The sequence below is a fragment of the Pediculus humanus genome, genomic scaffold, assembly GCF_000006295.1.
Source record: "Pediculus humanus corporis 1103172107612 genomic scaffold, whole genome shotgun sequence".
NCBI lineage: Eukaryota > Metazoa > Arthropoda > Insecta > Psocodea > Pediculidae > Pediculus > Pediculus humanus.
Window position 1 is genome coordinate 61,935 of NW_002987226.1, and position 22,419 is coordinate 84,353.

General features: G+C 29.1%; 5 protein-coding genes across 5 annotated transcripts; all 5 read left to right on the forward strand.

The window, feature by feature from the left end:
- Nucleotides 1-794: 794 nt before the first annotated feature.
- Phum_PHUM240750 (mixed-lineage leukemia protein, mll, putative) lies at nt 795-2,891 on the forward strand (the record flags this gene model as incomplete). The annotated part of the gene is made up of 5 exons (XM_002426144.1): nt 795-1,683; nt 1,764-1,984; nt 2,098-2,280; nt 2,369-2,626; nt 2,718-2,891. 5 exons carry the CDS (start codon nt 795-797, stop codon nt 2,889-2,891), a joined length of 1,725 nt encoding a protein of 574 aa, XP_002426189.1.
- An 877-nt stretch (nt 2,892-3,768) lies between these two features.
- On the forward strand, nt 3,769-4,999 carry Phum_PHUM240760 (uncharacterized protein; the record flags this gene model as incomplete). Its single annotated transcript, XM_002426145.1, has 6 exons — nt 3,769-3,790; nt 4,036-4,142; nt 4,263-4,343; nt 4,430-4,673; nt 4,779-4,892; nt 4,992-4,999. The coding sequence occupies 6 exons, from the start codon at nt 3,769-3,771 to the stop codon at nt 4,997-4,999; spliced, it is 576 nt and encodes a 191-aa protein (XP_002426190.1).
- Nucleotides 5,000-7,116: 2,117 nt separating this feature from the next.
- Phum_PHUM240770 (uncharacterized protein) lies at nt 7,117-9,959 on the forward strand (the record flags this gene model as incomplete). Its single annotated transcript, XM_002426146.1, has 7 exons — nt 7,117-7,192; nt 7,727-8,065; nt 8,294-8,463; nt 8,590-8,743; nt 9,343-9,483; nt 9,699-9,819; nt 9,947-9,959. The coding sequence occupies 7 exons, from the start codon at nt 7,117-7,119 to the stop codon at nt 9,957-9,959; spliced, it is 1,014 nt and encodes a 337-aa protein (XP_002426191.1).
- A 690-nt stretch (nt 9,960-10,649) lies between these two features.
- Phum_PHUM240780 (uncharacterized protein) lies at nt 10,650-15,396 on the forward strand (the record flags this gene model as incomplete). The annotated part of the gene is made up of 18 exons (XM_002426147.1): nt 10,650-10,806; nt 10,886-11,133; nt 11,228-11,423; nt 11,507-11,614; nt 12,150-12,364; nt 12,446-12,539; nt 12,633-12,782; nt 12,865-12,996; nt 13,111-13,281; nt 13,375-13,523; nt 13,607-13,763; nt 13,840-14,020; nt 14,116-14,389; nt 14,458-14,559; nt 14,653-14,778; nt 14,876-15,135; nt 15,311-15,329; nt 15,364-15,396. 18 exons carry the CDS (start codon nt 10,650-10,652, stop codon nt 15,394-15,396), a joined length of 2,772 nt encoding a protein of 923 aa, XP_002426192.1.
- A 3,353-nt stretch (nt 15,397-18,749) lies between these two features.
- On the forward strand, nt 18,750-19,454 carry Phum_PHUM240790 (uncharacterized protein; the record flags this gene model as incomplete). The annotated part of the gene is made up of 3 exons (XM_002426148.1): nt 18,750-18,858; nt 18,982-19,244; nt 19,326-19,454. The coding sequence occupies 3 exons, from the start codon at nt 18,750-18,752 to the stop codon at nt 19,452-19,454; spliced, it is 501 nt and encodes a 166-aa protein (XP_002426193.1).
- Between the last annotated feature and the right edge of the window lie 2,965 nt (nt 19,455-22,419).

Sequence of the window (22,419 nt, forward strand, 5' to 3'; positions counted from 1 at the left end):
ATGCTGCTTCCGGTGGTTTCGGTTTAGGATTTAGAGCTGCTCTTCCGAAAATGCCATCATTCAGGGTTAGAATTTTATACAATTTTTACCGATTGGCTTAATTTAGATCATTTTTTTTTTTATGCAAAGAATTTTTAAAAATTTATATTAATTGTATTTTTTTTTTTTTTTTTTTTTTTTTTTAGCGTAAATTAAAAGTTTCACCGCCAACTCGAATGGATGAGGAAGATTCTCATCAATCTGATGCAAAAAACAAAGAAATGGATTCAGATCAAGAAGAAATGGTTAAATTATCAGGTAACTATAAAAGCACAAGTTGTTTTTTAATTTTTTTGTTTTCGGTAAAAAAATATTTTATTTTTTTAAAATTTATGTTATTTAAACTTATCGCATGAATTTGTTATGCAAACACAAAAAAAAATTTACATTTCAGATTCCGAGAGTCAAAGTCAGGATGTACCGAGTAATGTAATGAGAAAGAGAAATACGAAAATTAGGGAAAGTTCCAGTGAATCCAGTGAATTTAGCGACAGCAGTGATTCGTTCTCCGACATTTCAAATACGGAGAGTGATGATTCCAGCGATGAAGAAGACAGATTAGAAATGAATGCCGAAGAATACAGGAATGAATTTCTCGATGCTATCGATATGGAAGACTTAGAAAAGTTGGCAAAATATTTATTTATTACAAATTTTTTTTGTCGTAAAAAATATTTTTTAACGGGGGAAAAATTTTTTTTTTTTTTTGCAGTATGAGATCAAAGACTCCGGAAGCTCGCGCTACTCCGATTCCGATGGAAATAGTCAGTGAAGATGAGTCGGAAGATTTATCTCAACCTCCTAAAACGCCTGATATACATCTTTCCGATACGGAAGACGTACCTCAAACTCCAAGTCCGCGGCTCAAGAGTAAAAAGAGTTCGGCAATGGAAGCTTTGGCCGCACTTGGATTGGACGAATTCGTCGGTGAAATAAAAATCAAAGAACGAAAAGAAAATAAAAAGGAAAAATTATCCGGTTTCGCTGGCATCGATAGAAAATTGGACGATTCAAGAAGTGATGTGAATACCGAAAAGAAATCCATTCAAAATAAAAACGCTGATAAAAATAATTACAAAGACGTTACTGTTAACGATCATAAAAGTGAAAAATTTAACGATAGAACTAACGAATTAAATGACAAAAGAAAAAGACAAAAAATGGAAATCATCAACGGTGATCATTATAGTGAAAAAGTTAGTGATAGTTTATTAGTTGATAATGTTAGTAAGTACGGTTCGGTGAAACTCGGAAAGGACGAAGCATTGGAAATAGACGTGGAAGATGAACCATCCAGATCGAGTCCGGAATCCCAAATACAAATGGAACACTCGTATTCGCTCCCACGGGAAAGAGATCCAAGCAGTTCCAATTCTCCTGCGAGCGAAAGCGAAATCAAAAAGAAACAAGAAGCTTTCACGTTGGATCACGATTACACGACCAAATCCAAATCTCCGCTCACTCCAAAATTAGACGATAATAAATTTGGTAAAACGACGGTGAAGGAAATAAAAAAATCGTCGGAGAAATTGATATCGCACTTATTGGATACTTACCTCAAACCGGAAAAAGTCACGCCGGTTAAATACAAAGAAAGGAATTTAATTGAAGAAATGACTGTACTATACGAATTTCTAACAAAAGGTTAGTTTTTAAAAAAAATAAGTTTTCATCATCGATGAGAAAATGTCAAAGTAAATTAAAATGTTTTTTTTTTTTTTTAGGTATCGATGCCGAAGACATTGGTTACCTGAAAAGAAGTTACGACTCCATGTTAGCCGACGAAAGTCAGGCGTATTGGTTAAATGATACTCATTGGGTTGATCACCCGGTAACGGATTTGTCCAGCGGCGTACCTTCAAAAAAAGCTCGCGTTCATTCCACCGGCTCAGCAAGAACTCAAGGATATTATAAAATAGATGCTGTGGAAAAAATGCGACACAAGGTAAGTGTCACTCGTTCAATCAAAAATTTTAAGACGTCGTTTTTTTTCCCCCCCGCGTGACTCTCTCTCTTTTAATTACGTACCTCCTATCATTATTTTTTTTTTTCAAAAAGCATCATTACAATAAAACCGTGAATCAGCAAAATGGTGGAACTGCTCACGGTATCAGGGGAGTAGCCGAATTAGTCAAAGGTGTTAATGCAGCATCGAGAGAGGCGAGAAGCAATCAAAGGCGATTGCTGACAGCTTTTGGAACTGCCACAGATAGTGATCTATTAAAATTCAATCAATTAAAAGTAATAATAAAAATATTTAATGTATATTATATTATATTAAATTAAATATATGTTATATATAATGAAAAATAAAATTTGGTGATTACAGTTCCGTAAAAAACAATTGAAATTTTCTAAATCGGACATTCACGATTGGGGTTTGTTTGCAATGGAACCGATAGCAGCCGACGAAATGGTTATTGAATATGTTGGACAAATGGTGAGACCTTTCCTAGCGGATTTCCGGGAAAAGGAATACGAAAAAAGAGGAATCGGAAGTTCTTATTTATTTCGTATCGATTTGGAAACGATAATCGATGCGACAAAATGTGGAAATTTGGCAAGGTTTATAAATCACAGTTGTAATGTGAGTTTCTTTTATTTTTTTTTTTCTAAAACTAATATAACGGATTAAAATGTAATGATCGATTGATTGATTGATTGATTGATTGTTTCAGCCGAATTGTTACGCAAAAATAATAACGATAGAAGGACAGAAAAAAATTGTAATTTATTCTAAAAAAGATATAAAAGTAGATGAAGAAATCACGTACGATTATAAATTTCCCATTGAGGAAGAAAAAATTCCGTGTTTATGTGGTGCAGCTCAGTGTAAAGGTTATCTCAATTAAATTAATTTTTGTAATATTTTTTATTTTTTGTATAAAAAAAAAAAAATTATGTTATTGTGTTCGTTCGTAATACGTTTTGTAATATATATAGTATATAATTTGAATCTGTTTTCTACTTTATATATATATTTGTAGTAATTTTTTTTTTTTTTTTTTTTTGTTAAAACTAGTTGTAAAATATAATTATTATTATTATTATTATACGGCGTGAAAAGAAAGTTTGTGAATTTTAAAAATTCAAAATATAATTAAAAAATTGCCTTTTTTTTCTGTTTTTTTTTTTTTTTTTTTTTTTTAATTATGGTCATTAAATACATTTAAAAAAGAAAAAAGAAAAATTGGAAATAATGTATAAAATTTTACTAATTAAAGTAAAGTTATTTAAATGGTTGAATTTCTATTGAATTTTTTAATAATTTTCCTTTTTTTTTTTTTTTTATTCTCTAATACATAATGATAGTTAATATATATTTGAATTTAATTTAAAATAAATAAATAAAATGATAATTTCTAATAATAATAATAGTAAAGAATTTTTTTTTTCTAAAACAAAGGGCGCATGTTTGATTTTTTTTTTTTTTTTAATCAACAAAGTTGTAGAAAGCTTGCGTAAAATCGCGCACGTCCATCGTGAAAATTCAACTCACACGAAGAAAAAAATAAAATAAATTTAAAAAAAAAAAAAATATATAAAATTAAAAAGTTAATCGAATGTAGTATAAAAAAAAAAAATAATAATAATTCGGTAATTAAGAAAATATGATTTGAAATAAGTTATGATTATTGTTATGCAAAAAAAAAAAATTGAAAAAGAGGAAAACACTTGGAAAATATTATTTACCCGGGTTTGTATTATCGATCTCGAATTTTTATATAAATGTATATATATATATGTAAAAGTAAAAAAAAAAATTAAGATAATTTACGATAAAATTTTTCTTTTTTTTATTATCCTGTGAAAATGTTTAAAATTTTTACAAAATAACAAATTAAAAATATTTCATTTTATTATTGAACTCGGACAAAAATATAATCTCGTTAAAATTTTTTTTTTTTTTTTTGGATAAATTAATTAAATTGGGGCTATAAATTAATTTTTATTACAGGTAAAAACCGTTAATTTTATTTAAAAGAATTTGTTAAGGAAAAATAATAAACCTGGAGGACCATTTGGTACGTGTCCTTGAACAAAATCAAGAACTTGTTAATCTAAATACAGATCTACAAAAACAAGTACATCATTTAAAACATGTAAGTGTGAGAGAGAGAGAGAGAGATATGAAAAAATATTTTTTCGTTTCCTTTTTTTCGTTTCCTTTTTTTCGTTTCCTTTTTTTATTTTAGCGGTTTTTTTTTTCTTTCACATCATAGGTAACGGTTAGCAATGATGTACGAGATAGAATCGGTGCTCTCGGATTTGGTCCCACAGATTCTTTGGATTCAATTTTAAAGGTAAGAAGAAAATTTTGTGAAAATTTATGATCGAATGAAATGAAGTACGATCGTTTAGTCGTGATAATATTTCGTTATTAAATTAGCAAATGAGAGATGCATCCGAAAAGAGAAAAGAATTGGAACAATTAAGAACGGAAACGTTGAAACAATTACGTGAAAAACAATTAGCCGTTAAAAATGAAACAAATTTTTCGGAAAAAGCTAAAGCCATTGAAACAATCGAAGCATTGCAATCGAAAATCAGGGAACTTGAAAAAAAAACGGAATTACAAAACGTTAAACACGAAGAACTTATGATAGAAATGGCGGCCATTAAAAAAGCACAAAGTAAGATAAGATAAGATAATTTTTTAATTTGCTTATTTTTTTCCTTTTTTTTCATTAAAAATATGATTACCATTTACTTTTTTTCATTTATTTATTTATTTTTAGGTATTAAATTTGTTGCTAATCCAACAACTGGTCAGTTACAATTAAAACCTGCATGTAGGCCATTAAGCCATCAAGAAGTTCAAACATCACCTGATTCAAATCCAGGAAGTCCAGGTAAGTTATGTTGAGAAATATTTTTTTTTATTTTTACAAACTATTATATCTCTACGCACATATAAATTTATTAAATAATCTATTGATTTTGCTTATTAGGGATATAATAATTAGATTCTATTAATTAACCATAACACACTTAACCTATCTATATGATCTTAATAGAAGAACATTATGAGTTATTAGAATTTGCATGATATAAACATTTACATAAAATCAAAGAGTTTTATTAATAAATAAATAATCATTATGATTATCTTTTACTTTACTCTTATTTATTTAACACATGTGAACTTTATAAATTATTTAAATTTGTTGAGAGAAAAGAAAAAACAATATCCAACAACTCATTATACTTACCCCCCCGTTGAGATTTGTGTAGTTGAAAACTTTGTTTGTCATAAAGATAATATTAAATTACTAAACTAAAACTTTTTATATATTAAAAATAAGATTTTATCAAAAACATTTTCATTTATTTTTACTTTGTGTCAAATTTACATATATTAAATATTGATTTTATTATGAGTTGTTTATTTTTAATAATTCAAATGAGTAAATATATTTTTCTCTTTCTTTCATTATTAAACATGTCTCCCCCCTTCTCCCCAAATTTAAAATAGTTTAATTGAAAATAGATTTTATATTTATGCTATTATTATTAAATGATGTCATATATAGAATGAGAAAATGTCAAAATATCAAATAAAACTCTTTGATTATTATTATTTTTTATAATTTAATTAATATAATTTATAAAATATAAACAATTTTTTTTTTTTTTATGAGATAGTTAGTTATATATATTACAAAAATAGAAAATACAAATGAAATTGAGGAAAAATTATTTAAAAGGGAAAATTTTCCATAAAAAAAAAAAAAAAAAAAAAAAAAAAACGAATGTCAATAAGAGGTTTTTTGTAAAAAATATTTGAGAAAAAATATGAGAAAAGTAAGGAAAATTTTTTAATAATGATAATAATAAGGGAAAATTACTTACTTATTTCAAAAAAAAAAAAAAAAAAAACCTTAAAAAATAATTTTATTTAATTAACTAATTCCCGGGGAATATTATAAGAAAAATAATTTTTAATTCCGTAAAAAAAAAAAAAAAAAAAAAAGGAAAAATTTGCTTTCAGCTATTTTTTTTTTTTTTGCGCTTCTTTTATTTATTTTTAATTATTTATTTATTTATTTTTTTTTTTTTAAATTTTACAAAGAGAATTTTCCAACATCAAATTAAATTTTTCTTCTTTTTCTTTTTCTCTTTTATTTTATTTCAACAAATTAATTTTTTAGTTTAGTTTTTTTTTTTTTTTTTTTTTTTTTAATAAAGCCTGTGAAGTAATGAAAAGCTTTTTAAAAAAAATTAATAACAAAGGTTTGGTTTGGTTTTTTATATAAAGTAATTACTAAAATAATAATAATAATAATAATAAGGAAATGGAATTTCATTATTTTGTTTTTTAAATGAATTATTATTATTATTATTATTATTATTAAAATTAAAAAAAGGGAATAAGAATGAAAAAATATTAAATTATATTCAAAGAGTCACTAGAATGAGTAAAAAATTTAAATTAAAGTTTCTTTCATGTAATAAATAAAATTTTTAAATATTAATCCACTGGAAAATTATTTATTTTTTCTTAAGGGAAAATGAATTTTGGGGGGGCGGGGAGGGGGGTGGAGGGTTTGATTAAATTTACAAAAGAACTTTTTTTTTAAAACTTGTTTTTTGATGTATTCTCTTTGATGATGAAAAAGAAAATGAATAATTAAAGTGTATTTGTGTATTTGTTAATTAGATACCCACATCAATTTTTTTTATTTTATTTTCATGCATTAATTTTTCAAATATAACAAAAAAGTAGATGATTATTATTATTATTATTATTATTACTTTTTTTTACATAATAGTTTTTTTTTTCCCCAGTTAGAAAGTTTTTTATAGCATCGTTTATTATATTAGTTTTCTTTTTTTTTTTTTTTTTTTTACAATTGAAAAATTGTAGTGAACAATTTACCTTAACCTCGTTTAAAGTTTTTCAATGACAACCAAAAAAAATGTATAATAAGATGTTAAATTTTTTTTTTAAATACCAAACCTTGTTAATTAATTTATTTTTTTGAAAAATATTATATATTTATATTGTTCGGTAGTGTTAGTAACAATTAACGCATTTGTTTTTCTATAGATTTGGATAATCAAAAATTAGACTGCATGAATTCGTTTAATAAATTGGAACCGTACACTTTCGACAGCTTTTATTCAGCTTTACAGCCGATATATCCTACCGGTAAGCTCTGACCTCCTTGCACTCATAAATATTTACATATATATATATATATAAAGCATGAAGTACCCCTGTCCAATATTACAAAACATAATTAATTGTATTCGTTGTATACACACCTAATAATAATTTATACCTTTTTATTATTATTTTTTTATGTCTCACTTATTATTATTTCATATAAATGTATACAAAAAGGAATTTATAACCCTATAATTCTATTTTTTATCTATTTTCTTTTAGTTATTAGTTTCTATTTACTACTCTATATGCTTATTAAATGTTGTTGCTCTTCAATCTTTTTTAACCTCTTTTTTTTATAATTAAAAGTAAGTCTTTACATAATCATAAATTAATACTATGTTTAAGAAAGCCATTTTTTTATTTAAGGTTCAATCATAATTAATATTATTATGGCTTTCCTAAACCATTATTATGTTTTTTAACTGTGTGTTTTTGAAGTATAACAACAACAAAAAAAAAAAAGGAAATAATAATTATTTGTTCATGCATTTTTTTGGCCATTTGTTTTTTTAGGTTACCGCGCCAACGCGTATTCCCAGCGCGTCCCGATTGTGCCTTCTTATCCCTCCCGTGTCCCGACCGCCCCCCTTTTCAATCACAATCAATCGCAATCAGGTTCGCATTGGCATAAATCAAATTTAACAAGGCATAGATCTCTATCAGATTTTACCGAGCATGAAAATTCATATAATTATCCTTGGTTAGAATTTGCGACTCCTCAACAAAATTTACCATTGTGGAATGAAAATTTTCCCACATCGACCAGATTCGACACGGCTTACACGGTTCCATCATATCAGAGCAGCCTTTATTCATATACGACTCCCCTAACGCAATCATCATCCCTTGCACGTAGCGTTTCGCAGCAGAATTTACCCGCCAAATTTAATTCACTATCAAATGCGTTTGATTCGCAAATAAGAAATTTATGTATGGGAATCGAAAAAACATTTAATTATAATAACAATAATAATACTAATAATAGTAGTAGTAATAATAATAATAACAATAGTAATAATAATAATAATTATTATTGGATTCCCAAAAATACAACAACAACAACAACAAATATAAATACAGATTATGGGTCGAACAGTTTAAAAACCGAATTGCAAGGATTAAATTTAAAAGGTTTAGATTATTTTTGTAAAAATAATTTGATGGATGGTTGTAATTCAGAAAATATTCAATGGCCGAAAACCCCGAGTTCGAGTTCGGAATCGACGACGACAACCACATCCGAATTAGGAGTTAGAGCGTATAAAAAAAATTTAAAAAAAACCGTTACTCAAATTTCAGGAAACCCGAAAAATTTAGAAAAATGGCCAAAATCGTTAGAAACTTTACCAAAAACCCCTACTGACATTCGTTCAAAGTCGGTTTTGAATTTAGATAATAGTAATTTATTATCAAATTACCCTGTTTTTCCTTGTGATCCGACGGGGCCAACGACAGAATTAAATAGAACATCGGGAAAGATGAATTCATCAACTTCCTGTCACGGATACGCTCACAAATCAACCGATAGAAGTAAGTCCTTTTCTATATATATATATTCCGTATTTATTTATTCCTATTTATAATATTATTCAAATAATAATAATAATAATTTTTACCGTGTTAGTTTTTATATAAATTTATTCGTAGTGTTAAAAAAAAAAAATTGATTGAAGAATGACAGTTTTTAATATGTACCAAAGTATTAGGTGCTTAGGATGGTAATAATCCTCGAGATCGATTGAATCCTTTCTTTTTACACTACTATTGCTTCTTCATAAACGTTTTTTTTTTTTTTGTTAGCACTTGAATAAACTGTGTCACCATCACAATGTTCTGCTGTAATTTAAACAAAAAAAAAAAAAAAATTCCAGCATGATTAGTATAAAAAAAAAAAAAAAAAAATTATTAGGTTTAGTATTTATAAGCATAACAATAAATTTTGTTTTTTCTGTTTAATTTTTGTGTGTGACGTAAATGTTTTACAATAGGGATGAAAAATATTATAGACATTTTTTTCGTTCAGAAAGTCAAAAAAAAAAAAAAACACTAAAAATGATTTTAATTTAATTTTTAAAAAAAAAGTAGAATAAAATATCGTAGAGTATTTAGTTTTACTTTTGTTAATTTAGCAACAGAGAGGCCACAGCTAGGTCATATAGCACCGCGACAACTTCCAGCAGATTCAGCTGAAATAGACAGAATAATGGCAAAAATCGAACAAGATAATCGAGTGTTAGCTGAATTAGATAAAACAAGAGCAACAGTCGGAAGTAAGTGTTATTAAAAAAATTTTCTTTTTTTTTTTTATTAAAAGTTTCAGGTATAGGAAACAATGACTGAATTATATTAAAAAAAAAAAAAAAAAAAAAAAATTCCCCATTTTGTTTTGACTCTTTTTTTTTGTTTTCCCCACCCCCCCCCTCTCTCTTACAAAAAATTTTTAGAATCTCATTCACGCCTTTTATTGATAAATATAATTTTGTAGGACTTGAAGGGATACTGTCGGGAGGCAGAAATCGCCTCCTCCCAAAAGCAGGAAATCGAGCAGTTCACTGGAATCTATCAAGTACAAGATCAAAAGAATCTGATATCTCGAAACGTTGTGAGTTCTATTCTCTCAACGAATTACTAATCTAAGTAGTTTAGTTAGACCAAGACATGCTATTTTTAAAAAAAAAAAAAAAATTAGTTTCTATTTTTTTGCCTGATAAACTTTTTTTTTTTTTTTTTTAGTGCCATTGTTTAAAATAATAATAATAATAATAACGAATATTTACATATATATATTCTCAAAATTTTCAACTTTTTTATTATTATAATAATTCTTTTTTTGTAAAGGCACCGATAAAATCTCAGTACAAGTTTCCCCCCCCTCCCCCTCTCCCCAATTTAAGAGTCCCATACAATTTAGTTATCCGATTGTACATTTAAAATAAAAACTTTTCTTTCATAATTTATGTAACTCAAATATTTATATGCATGCTTTCATCAACTGATTTATAGTTTAAAAAAAAAAAAAATCAATTCATTTTTATAACCATAAATTTATTTACTATAATAAATTTACATAATATTTTATTTACATAATAAATGCAAATAATTAATAAAAAGTAGTTATAATTCAGTTCATTTGCACAATTTTTTCTTTTCTTTTTTTTTACAATTTATTAGATGAGGACGAATAAGTCACTTTTTTTTCTAGAAAAACCTCTAAATATATATATACAAATTTTTTTATAATAATAATAATAAATATTTGTAATAACTAACATTGTTTTTTGTTTGTTTGTTTTTACGAAGAAAAAAAAATTATTAATTTTTAGGTTTACCGCTAGGTACTACAGATCTCACGAGACAAGCAGGTTTAACATCTTTAGGTGCTGTAACGGGTGTTACGGGTGTCGGTGGAAATTTTTTACCCGGTAGTAGTTCTACAATGCCATTAGGATTAGGTGGAAACATATCAAATATTGGAAATTCATTTGCATTACCTGGAGTACCCCAAACGAACGTGTTACCTATGAGAAATTATTGCACAAGTGTGAAAAGAATGATGCCACTCATTCCAACAGCAGCTCCGTTTGATATCGAAGGTATCAAAATGAAATTAATTATTTTTTATTATTATTATTTTTTTTTTATTAGTTATTAGAACCTGATAAACTTTTACAGGAACCATGGTTGGTCTCACTCCAGCTGAACAAGCTCAACTTCAACAATTAGTTCAACATCAACCGGCAACTGATAATTCTGGTCTTCCAATACCCGACATGTTGGACATACCCGGAAAGGGAAGATGTTATGTTTATATTGCTAAATATTCCTATGATCCTTTTCAACAATCTTTGAACGAAAATCCAGAAGCTGAACTTTCGATTAACGCCGGTGATTATTTATTAGTCTGGGGAAACATTGACGAAGTGAGTAACAATAAAAAAAAAATCATAAATTTTTTTTTTTTTTTTTTTTTTATTGGATTCTGCAGTCATCCATCATAATTTTCTTTTTTAACAGGATGGATTTTGCGATGGTGAATTATTAGACGGTAGAAGAGGTTTAGTACCATCTAATTTTATACAAAAACTAGTCGGTGATGATTTATTAGAATTTCATCAGTCTGTAGTTTTGAATTTGAGAGATGTCGATGATTGCAACTCGACAACCATTCCTCAAGATATAGATATGGCTTCTCAAAATCCAGATTTTATTGGTAAGAAAAAAGCATCATCACAAATTTAACACAATTTTTTTTTATAGGAATGTAACATTAAAAACATTTTTTTTTCGTTTTAGGTGAAGGAGTTTATCGCAGAACTGATGGATCAACATATTTAGATTTGGAAGCTGAAATGCTGTTGGAAGATGAAGATCCGAACCAATACATGTACAACGAGCCACCTGGTATGTATTTATTATTAGGATTATTTGGACAAATTTTTATTGTTGGTAATTAATAATAATTTATTTAAATAATTTTCATTTAGAATTTTTAATTTTTTAGACAAAAACATTTAACGTTTTAATTTTTGATTTTGCTTAATATCATTTAATAATTTTTTAATTACGTTTAATGCATCACCCGTAACATTTTTGTTTGTTGCATCAAAATGGCACCGCTCATTTATTTTGCTTGATCATTTTCATTAATTAAATATAATATTAAAAAAAAAAAAACGCAATAATAACAACAATTGTTAGTCTAATTGCTTTTTCATACAACACCGCTTATATAAAAGTTCAATTTTTATATATTATAATAAATATTAATTTTTATTTTATATTAGTCATATTAGTCGGGTATGTGGTAAATTTTTATAAATTAGCATGGCGGAAAGGTTTTTTTTTCCCCCTCCCTCTTTTTTTTTATATATTAATCAGTGTATGAGTGTGTATAATAGTTAAAGAGTAGGGAATAAAATAATAACGCATGGTACAGCTGATCTCTTCTTCTCGGTGCTAGTCCCGGCACCCAAGCAGCTTACGCTCGAACGTCAACTAAACAAAAGCGTCCTTATCGGATGGAACCATCCGGATTCTCCAAGTCCAGCACCTATCGATAGTTATCACGTATACGTTGATGGAGTTCTTAAAACAACAATCAAAGCAAGCGAAAGAACGAGAGCTTTAGTTGAAGGAGTGGATTCCAGTCGGGTAAGTTAAAAATATTATTAAAAAGTTTATTGTAAAATTCCCTAATTTTCCTTATTTTTTTAACTTTTTTTTTTCTTTTAGCCTCATAGGATAAGTGTTCGGAGTGTTACGCAAAATCGAAGGACTTCCAGAGATGCAGCATGCACTATGGTTATTGGTAAAGATGTTCCTTTAGGTAAATATTATTTATTTATATTTTTCATTTTAAATGAATTTTTCGACCTCCTTGAAAATTTTGTAATGAAGTAAATTCTATTTAAAATTATAGGGCCAACTTGTGTTAAAGCATCAAATATAACGTCGACATCTGCAGTGATCTCATGGTTGCCGAGTAATAGCAATCATCAGCACGTTGTATGCGTTAACAATGTACAAGTGAGAACGGTTAAACCCGGTGTTTATAGGCATACAATAACAGGTGCATATAAAAATTTTGGACACGCCCACTTTTTTTTTTTTTTTGAAATATTCAATTAATTTAAAGATTAATTTTTTAAAAGGTTTGGCACCGAATACGATATACAGAGTGACCGTAAGAGCAAAAAATATTCGAGCCCCTCATTTCGATGAGAAATCTCAAAAACAATTGGAAAGATTTTCGTGTCACATGGATTTTAGAACGTTAAGCAAAGGTAAAGGTAAAGTATCCCTTTTTTATTATTATTATTATTTTTCAATGTTTGAAAAATGAAAAAACGACAACAAGTCCGCTGCCCAGGTAGTTTGGAGATTATTTTTGTAACCAGGTCAACCTGAAGCTCCCTGTGATGTTCAAGTTGAACCGGGACCTCAAGACGGAACGCTATTAGTTACTTGGGTACCTGTGATATCAAACGCGGCAGCTAATACAATTCCTATTACCGGTTATGCTGTTTATGCGGATGGTAAAAAAGTGACTGATGTGGATAGTCCTACGGGTTCGTTATTATTATTATTATTATTATTTAATTAATTTTTTCAATCTTCAATTAAGTTTAATCCCATACGTTTACTGTATGATAATATTGTAGGCGATCATGCTTTAATAGATATTAATAAATTAATTGGACTGAATCCGAAGCAAGTGACTGTTCGGACAAAGTCTAGAGAAGCTCAGAGTTTAGATTCTCCTGCTACAATAATACCTCAACATATGCTTCGTGGAAAACTTACTACTAAGGTAATAATTTTTTTCTTTTTAAACCGATAATAATAATAACGACTAATTTATTTTCAACTATAATTTTTTTTTTTTATATCAAGGACGGAGAAAAACAAAGATTTGGTTCTTCAGTTCCGCCACATATGCGACAAGGTCATCACAGAACAAGAATCGATCAACACGGTCAAGTAGTTATTGAACCAGAAGAAAATTTATCAGACAAAGAAATATATCCGCACATGAAAATTCCTGCCATAGGTATTTTTTTAAAATGTTTTGATTTAATAAATTTTTATTTTTAGAACGTAAAAAAGGGAAAATTACACATTTTTAGAAATAACCAAAGATTCAGCTAGTGAAGCAAATTTTAGCGAAGATGATTTTATAGATGGTAGAAAAAATCCTCGTGGGCAACGTATGGGCCCCGATCAACGTGTACAACCCATGAGAGGTCCGGATCCTTCGAGACGAATGGACAGAGGTCGTGGTGGTCCCATGTACGCTCAACAAGAAAGGTTGTTCACATCGCTTAATTTAATAAAGAGAATACTCTTTTGTTTCAAATTAAAGTTTAAATTTATTGATATTTTACGAATATTTTTTATTCCAGAGATTTATATTATGTCGAGAATCAAAGAGGCAGAGGAGGACCGATGGCCTATCGTGGAGGTCCTCCTGGAAGAGGAATGGGTGGTCCCCCGAGAGGCGTTCCACAAACAATGTCTCAAGCAGAACAAGGAATGGCATCTAATCAATCCATGCCAGGACCCGATAAAAAAATTCGATATTTTGTAGCATTATTCGATTACGATCCCACAACCATGAGCCCTAATCCAGATGCTTGCGAAGAAGAGTTGCCATTTAATGAAGGCGATTCAATTAAAGTTCGTTTTATTTATTTATTTTTATTTGAGGCAAATTTACGTCAACTAATGTAATGGTGTATGTTTAGGTTTACGGAGAAAAAGATTCAGATGGATTTTTTTGGGGAGAATGTAGAGGGAGAAAAGGTTTCGTTCCTCACAATATGGTTATGGAAGTTCAAGATTCAAAGGTCATTTTTACTAAAATTATTTTTTTTCCCCCCCCCCTTTTTATTTTTCGAATGAAAGGATATTTTATTAAATTTAAATATTTATCGCAACAGACGGCAGAAAATATTAGGGGTAATAGAGATCGATGGGGAGATATTTACGCTAATATGCCCATGAGAAAAATGGTTGCTCTGTACGATTACGATCCTCAAGAACTATCTCCAAACGTCGACGCCGAGGTAAATAAAAAAAAAAAAAAACCGTTTTTTATATACTAAAATTTAAAATAATTTCAATACTCAAATTCGCCATTTTTTTTTTTTTTTTTTCGATCAGGTTGAATTATCATTTCACACCGGTGATATAATATACGTGTATGGTGAAATGGATGACGATGGATTTTACATGGGTGAATTAGATGGAATAAGAGGTCTCGTTCCTTCTAATTTTCTCACTGACGCGCCTGATGATTACGGTGAAGGAGGTACATCGGTACAACGGGGCGGACAAAGAGGAGGAAGAGGTCACGGCCCTGGTGCAAGAGGCCCACCTCCTCCGCCCAGAAACGATCTTTCTCTTAATAGAAGAAAAGGTAGGTTTATTATTTTTTTTTTTTATTTAATTTTATTATTTATAATAAAACACTTTTGGAAAAATTTCAAAAAAAAAGAAAAAATGACTGTTTTGTTTTATTTTCTAATGTCAAACGGTCATTTTTTCGTGAGAGAAAAAATTTTTTTTTTTTTTTTTTTTTTTATTCGTATTTATGAGCAAAACTTACACGGAGGAGGTAAAAAATTTTTTTTTATTTTTTTCTAAATAAGAAATTATTAAAATATACCGGAATGTTTGTTTAAAAAAAATATAAAATGAATTACGCGACGGCGGTACACATTCCGTTTTATTTTAATAATAATAATAATACTAAATGTTTTTTAATAATTTTTATTATTATTATTATTACTAAAAACTCATAATTAAAATACCTCTTCCTTTAAAAGACTTCAATGAAACTTTTTTTTTTTTTTTTTTTTATCAAAATCTTTTATTTTCTGCTTTAAGAGCTTTTTTACAAAAAAAAAAATTTTCATTGAGTCTTGCATTAATGTAATTGATGTTTTTGTGTCTTTATCATTATTATTATTATTATTTTCTTCTTCTTAAATTATTATTATTATTATTATTATTTATTTTTTAAATGAAACTCTAAAAAAAGAAAAAAAAAATTATTATTATTATTATTCAACTATTGAATAGCCCATCGTTATTTATTATTATTATTATTATTATTATTATTATTATTATGCGTCTTATTTTTCTTATCTGTAACTATCTTTCTATCTTACTATTTGTGGGCTGTGCTTTTTATTGTCAATTTTATTTATTTATTTATTTATTTAATTTTATTTATTTTTAAATAATACGAACAATATTTAAATAAATATTTCTTTCGCTCATCGATAACGAATCAATATTTTTTAAATAAATCGATAACAAATCAATATTTTAATTAAATCGATATTACTCTATGTGATTAGTTTTTCCCTTTTTAATTAATAACGTTTGAGAATGAATATAATGTTATAATAGCCTGATACTGTTTTCGTACGAGAGTGGCCGTAAGCTAAACATACGTTAACATTTATTTAAAGTAATCGATTTAGTAGTTAATAAGAAAGAGGAGCCACTCATTTTACAATAAAAAAAACACAGAAATTCAATTTCATTAATGATGATAACGTGTTATAGTGAAAAATGACTTAGAAAAATAAGAAGAGATATTTTTTTTTTAATAATAATAATTTTAATAATTATTTATTTATTTACGTATACATATACGAAATATATACTGAACGTGTATATATACACGTGTATGTATATTAATTAAATAAAAATAATTTAAATACACATAAAAAAAAAAAAAAAAAAAAAATGTTCAAATGAATATCTTTTGCAAATACTTGGGCATGGCTGTGTCCTATTTCTCTCTCTTTGTTGCTAGATGCCTGTCCTCCTCCTCATGATTCTAGAACTTGCCGGGTGAGTAAATCATCTTCTTAACTTCTTTATCCATTATGTATAAAATAAAATAAACACACAAACACACACACACACACACACCAAACATCACTTAAAGCTTCATTTTTATTTATTTTTATTTATTTGGTTATAAACTATTAAAATAAAATCACGTGAGAAATTAATTAGGGCGATTTATATTAATTAATAATAATAATTTTTTATTATGATAGTAATAGTTGAGGTTCTTGTTACGTCACGATTACGTCACAAGAAAATTAAAGTTTTTATATAAAAGTTCGTGTTCGTTCGTGTTTTTTTTCGGGGTGGTGGAGAGTGGGGGTGGAAGGGAGTGGGAGGGTAGTAAGAAAAATTAATTATTTAAAATTTAATTTTAATATAAAAATTTAGTTTGTGACCAAGTAAAATAAAAAAAAAAAAATTTTTTTTGCTTTTAATTTTTCATGCATTATTTCAAGCTTTTAATTTTTATTTTTTAAATCGTGTGATTGTGTGTGCCTGATTTTTTTTTAGATTAAAAAAAGGTTAAGTTAAAAAACTCATTAAAATTGTACCGTTTATTTTTGATTTAATAACAATTAATAATAATAATAATTAATTAATATTATTGGGTTGGTAAAAAAAAAAGGTAATTACGAATTTTTCGAAACTCTGAATTTATGGTATGATTTCGTGGTAGCAGCAGCAGCAGCAGCTCAAAGTAGACTCTATGTCTTTGTAATATCACCAAAATGATGACAGTACCTTTTTTGGTGCCTGTTTCCTTTGACGAGGATCTTTTCCTCAAAATGTTGTCATAGACAACCCACCTTTTATCTCTGGTAGCCATTCTTTCAAAAAAGGGTCATTCGTGTCATTGCGTTTAAGAAAGATATCGCAAAGACCAAGTCGCCTCGTTCACTCACACTCCCCAGGGGGTATGCATTCAGCTTCTTTTGGTACCCAAGACACCACAGACGGTTTTCGACGCACTTATGTAACACATCTAGCTTCTCTGCAATGTCCCTTGTCGAACTATACCGATCATTAACAATTACAGCCATTATTTGGTCATCATCATCGACCTTTAATGAAAGCCCAGAGCGCTCCTCTTTTTTCAAGAAAAATCTCCAGAACGGAATTTCGCAAACCAGTTTTGATACGACCGTTCCATTAAGGCTTCATCCCCCTACACGTCCAACAACTTTTCATTGTCTTGTGAAGCATTAACACCCTTTCAAAAAAGCAAAATGTCGAGGAAATGCTCGATTCGGCTCCCCATGTTTAAATGTCTTCTGCTCGCATCCAAATTAAGAGTTCTATGAAATTTTGGTACTGAATGTTACAGAAGGAACCAAATAATAAGGTATCAAAAGTTCTTCCTGTCGGTACGCAAAAAGGTACTCAAAAATATGGACAAACTATCTCTCGGTGAAAAATCCGCAATTACTTAGTTGCCAACCCAATACCAATTTTGCTCAGGTTTTTTTTTTTCTTCACGCTTTTGCAAACGCTTTTAATTCCGATGCTAAATTTTTTTTTGGCGTTTTTTTTAAAGCACTCCCCTCCCCCCTCAATCACTAATAATAATAATATTAATAACTTTGAAAAAAAAAAAAACAAACGGTACAATTAAAATGAAAACCTTTAGTTTTTATCATGTATTTTAAACTCATATTATTAATTAATAAATAATGGTATTGCTTGATGATTTTTTTTTCATTTAGATTTATTATTATTATTATTATTATTATTATCATTTTTTGTAAAGCATGTTAAATTAATTAATAATAATAATAAAATTCACGGAATTTAATACGTAAATCATTTTTTTTTAAATACAAAATCTCGATTACGTGGTTCAATATCACAATAACATAACAATAGAAAATTTTCATTTAGTTAATAATTAATTAATTAAAATTTTTAATTGATTTCATTCGTTGTGTACCCCCTCCCCCCATTTTTTTTTTTTTAAATAAATAAAAACGAAGAAAGAAAATAGAAAGAGAAAGAAAGAAAAAAAGTTGCCTTAGTTAATAAATTAAATGTTTAAATTACGTCATCATAATTTATTTATTTATTGTTTTTTTTTTTTTTTTCATTCGAATCAATGAATTATTTTATTAATAATAATAAAAAAATTAACGTTTTTCCAAAAATTTTTTTTATTCTTTAGGATGGAATGGGGATGGGGAGGGGCCTGGGCCCAGGAACGTTCGATCCTCGAGGGGACCTCAGGAGAGGTGGTAGAACACGTGGGAGTCCACATCGTGATCCGTCACATTCAAACATCGACGGTAAAAATCAAAATCCAACAAATTTTTATTCAGGTATAATATTTATTCGAAAAAAAAAAAATTTTCTTTTTTTTTTTGAAAGAGATAAAAAAAAAAAAAAAAAAAATTTTTTTTAATATTCAGAGAGCCAACAACAACAACAACAACAACTACAACAACATCAGCAACATCAACAACAACAACAACAACAACACGTGCAACAGCAGGGTAATCAACAAATTCATACGCAACAACAATCTTATCAACAAATGCATCATCAACCCCAAAAACCTCCCCAACAGCAAAAACCACTCAAAGGAATTCCGGCTGTTGTACCTGATTTTGTCATACCTAATAATAAAGAATCACCAACTCAACCTCAAACGTCGAGCACTTTCCTTCCTCAGGTACTACGAAGTTTAAACCGTGAGATTTTATTATTATTATTATTATTATTATTATTAAAAACCGGAAATTGTTTTTTTTAGGCACCCAACATAATGGGAAAATTAAGCGAATTAACATCTTCCGGTTCGGGAGCTGTTGAAGCAGGAGCGGATCTTCTTTCAAAAGGAAAAGAACTTATTTTTATGAAGTTTGGACTCGGAGGAAAATAATAATAATTGTTTACATATATTTTTTTGTTTAAACAATTAATTTTACGCTTATTATTATTATTATTATTATTTAACTCGTTTTAATGTTATTCGCATTTGTAGATTTTCTTCTCATAATAATGATAATTAATTGCTGTTGAAAACAACACACAAACACACACAACAACAAAAAATGTTTTTTGTTTTTTCTTTTTGGACGCAGGAAACTTTCAGCTTTGTCTTGTTCCTTTTCGAATCTCCCTCACCCCCCCCCCAAAAAAAAAAAAAAAAAACTTGTTGCTCTCTCTTTCTCTTTCTTTTACAAATATTTCCAAATTTTTATTATTATTATTTCGAATATGGTGAGGTTTTTAGGTTTTGAAATTATTTTTTAAACTGCCTTTTGTATACATTTAAAAAACGTTAATTTATTAATAATAATAATGATAATGATAAATGAATTGTTGATGATTATCAAATGATCACGCTTTTATAATAATAATAATAATAATAATAATAATTCAAAATTTTATATATATATATAAATATATATAGATTCTTGTAATTGAAATTGTTAAATGGTTTTTTTTTTTTTTTTTTAAATTGCTTGAGTGATACGTGCCCTAAAATTTTAATATCAACAACAAACAAAACCTTAAAAAAGCTTTTTACAATAATAATAATAATAATAATTTATTGATAATATATATAAATAAATAAATATAAATAATTTGTAAAGAAAAAAAAAAAAAAAAGAAATTTTTTGCACTGTTTTTTTATTATTAGTTTTATTTATATATATATATACATATACATATATTGTATTAGTCATTTTTTCATTATTTTGTTTGTTTGTTTGTTTGTTTGTTTTTGTTGTTATTTTTTTTTATTTTGTTATATCGTTAATAAAATGTTGAAGGTTTTTTAAGGTGTAAGAAAGGTTTTGATATAATTTTAAAAACAAAAAAACAATTGATTTTTCAACACAAAAGTTTATTTAAAACATAAATTTATTAACTTGATCCGGTTAATTTTTTTTGTATAATAATAATAATTATTATTATTATTATCGTTTTTTATTGTTTAATTATTAAATGTAAGCAGGTAATTTTAAACGGGGCCAATTAAATTATTTTTCAGGAAACAGGAAATAATTGCCCAAAAATTTTTTGTGGAGGATGCTATATATAGATGATTCCTTTTTTATTCTTTTTCAAATTAATTTATTTAAAATAATACTTTCTTACGCCTTAAATTGATAAATAAGTGTATTAAAAAAAAAAAAAACAAAAAACAAAAACATGTTTTTGAATGTTTTTATTTACAAAAATTAAAAAAAAAACATATTAAATGGATATCGAAACATAATCATAATAAATAAATTTTAAGTTCATAATAAATAAAAAAAAAAACATATTCATCATGCTAATAAATTTTATCTTCTTTAATCAGTGAATTGTTAATGCCATGTTTGCAATGTATATTTATTATTTTCATCTGTTTTTAAAAAAAAATAAATAAAAAAAAATTATTATTATTAAAGTTTTTTTTTTTCATTTTTATATTTAAATAATACATCGGGAGACGACTTTTGGCTTCACCCAGATTCGGGATGGGTGCATGGCTCCCCTGGGCAAGGGAGACATCCTCGAGGAGGCGGTGATCGCAGCGCGCTGTCTTCTATCTGGGTCGGACTTGTGCATTATTTTCAACGGTCGGCGGGAGCATCTCGGGGTCCCGACCGAGTGTTTTCGTCGGCCAACAGGGTTATTAGGGACCTTGTCCCCGTGAGCGGCAGTTCGATTCCCGCTTTCCCCGACCGCAGTAGAGAGTCAGACTTGTACCTTACCAACCCCAAAAAAGTGGGGGACTCGGCACTTTTCTTTTAGGATTCATCATCATCCGACTCCGGGAAAACGGGGATGCGAGCGAAAGGACCACGGGGGGATCTTTTCGCGCAGAGTCAACTCGTCTCCGGAAACTCGCCATCCTCGGGAGTGGTTCACTCAAGCGACGATGCGACTGCGACGATGGCTCCGGCGAGCGACGACGTCGGGGGGGCCGCATGGGTTGGATTCTCGCACTTTGGATCTGCAAGAGTCAATTGGACGGTGGCAGGGACGAAACGTAGACGAGTGCGGGGGACGTTTCGTCGGTCCGGCAACTTCGAAACCTCTCGCCGCTTCCGGAAGCTCACTTCATCTCTGCGGAGGAGACGGGAACGACGTGGCAGGTCGCGACCGTCTCCCGAGGCACGAGAGAGGAAAGGATTCGTCTCGGTACTCCGAGTCGGGCTCCGGATCTTTTACTCGATTCTGTTGGGGGGAGATTCGTCCCGGCTTCCGTCTGGAGATCGCCGAGGGGGGGAACGGGGATTAATGTTTCTCTGTTTCAGTAGCGACCACGATCGAGTCGCTCGGTCCGGAAACTCGCGTCTCCTGCGACAGAGGCGCGAACGAACGTGGCAGGTCGCGACCGTCTCTATAAAGGTAATTTCGAAAGAAGAGGAACTATTCTTCTTCGGACGTAAGGTAAAGTGAAGGTGAGGACACGGCGGCGGCGAGCGCAAACCCGTCGTCGTCGGGCGGACACACTCACACACACACTTCTTTTCAAACTTTTCTTCTCGAGGGTCGGAGACCCCGGTCGATTTTTCTTTTGTCTACCTTTTTAATTCCCACTACCTTTAGGGGAGATTCGATTAAAAGTAACTCTTCACTTTTAATCTTTTACCCTTTTCAGGCGAAGAGGTAAGTCTAAATCCCCAGCTCCGATCGCATCCTCAGGAAACAGGCGCGTTTCCCATCCAATCCCTTCAAAGCGAGGGACCGGAGGACTGTCCCGAAAGGGAGGGCCGAACGTCCTGGGAGATGCGTTCTCATCTTCGAGGTGAAGTCGAACGAAATTAGGGCAGATCTCCCCACAAGCGATCATGTGGAACGGTTAACGTTCTGACCTACCGGAGAGGGGAGACTCAAATGTAGGT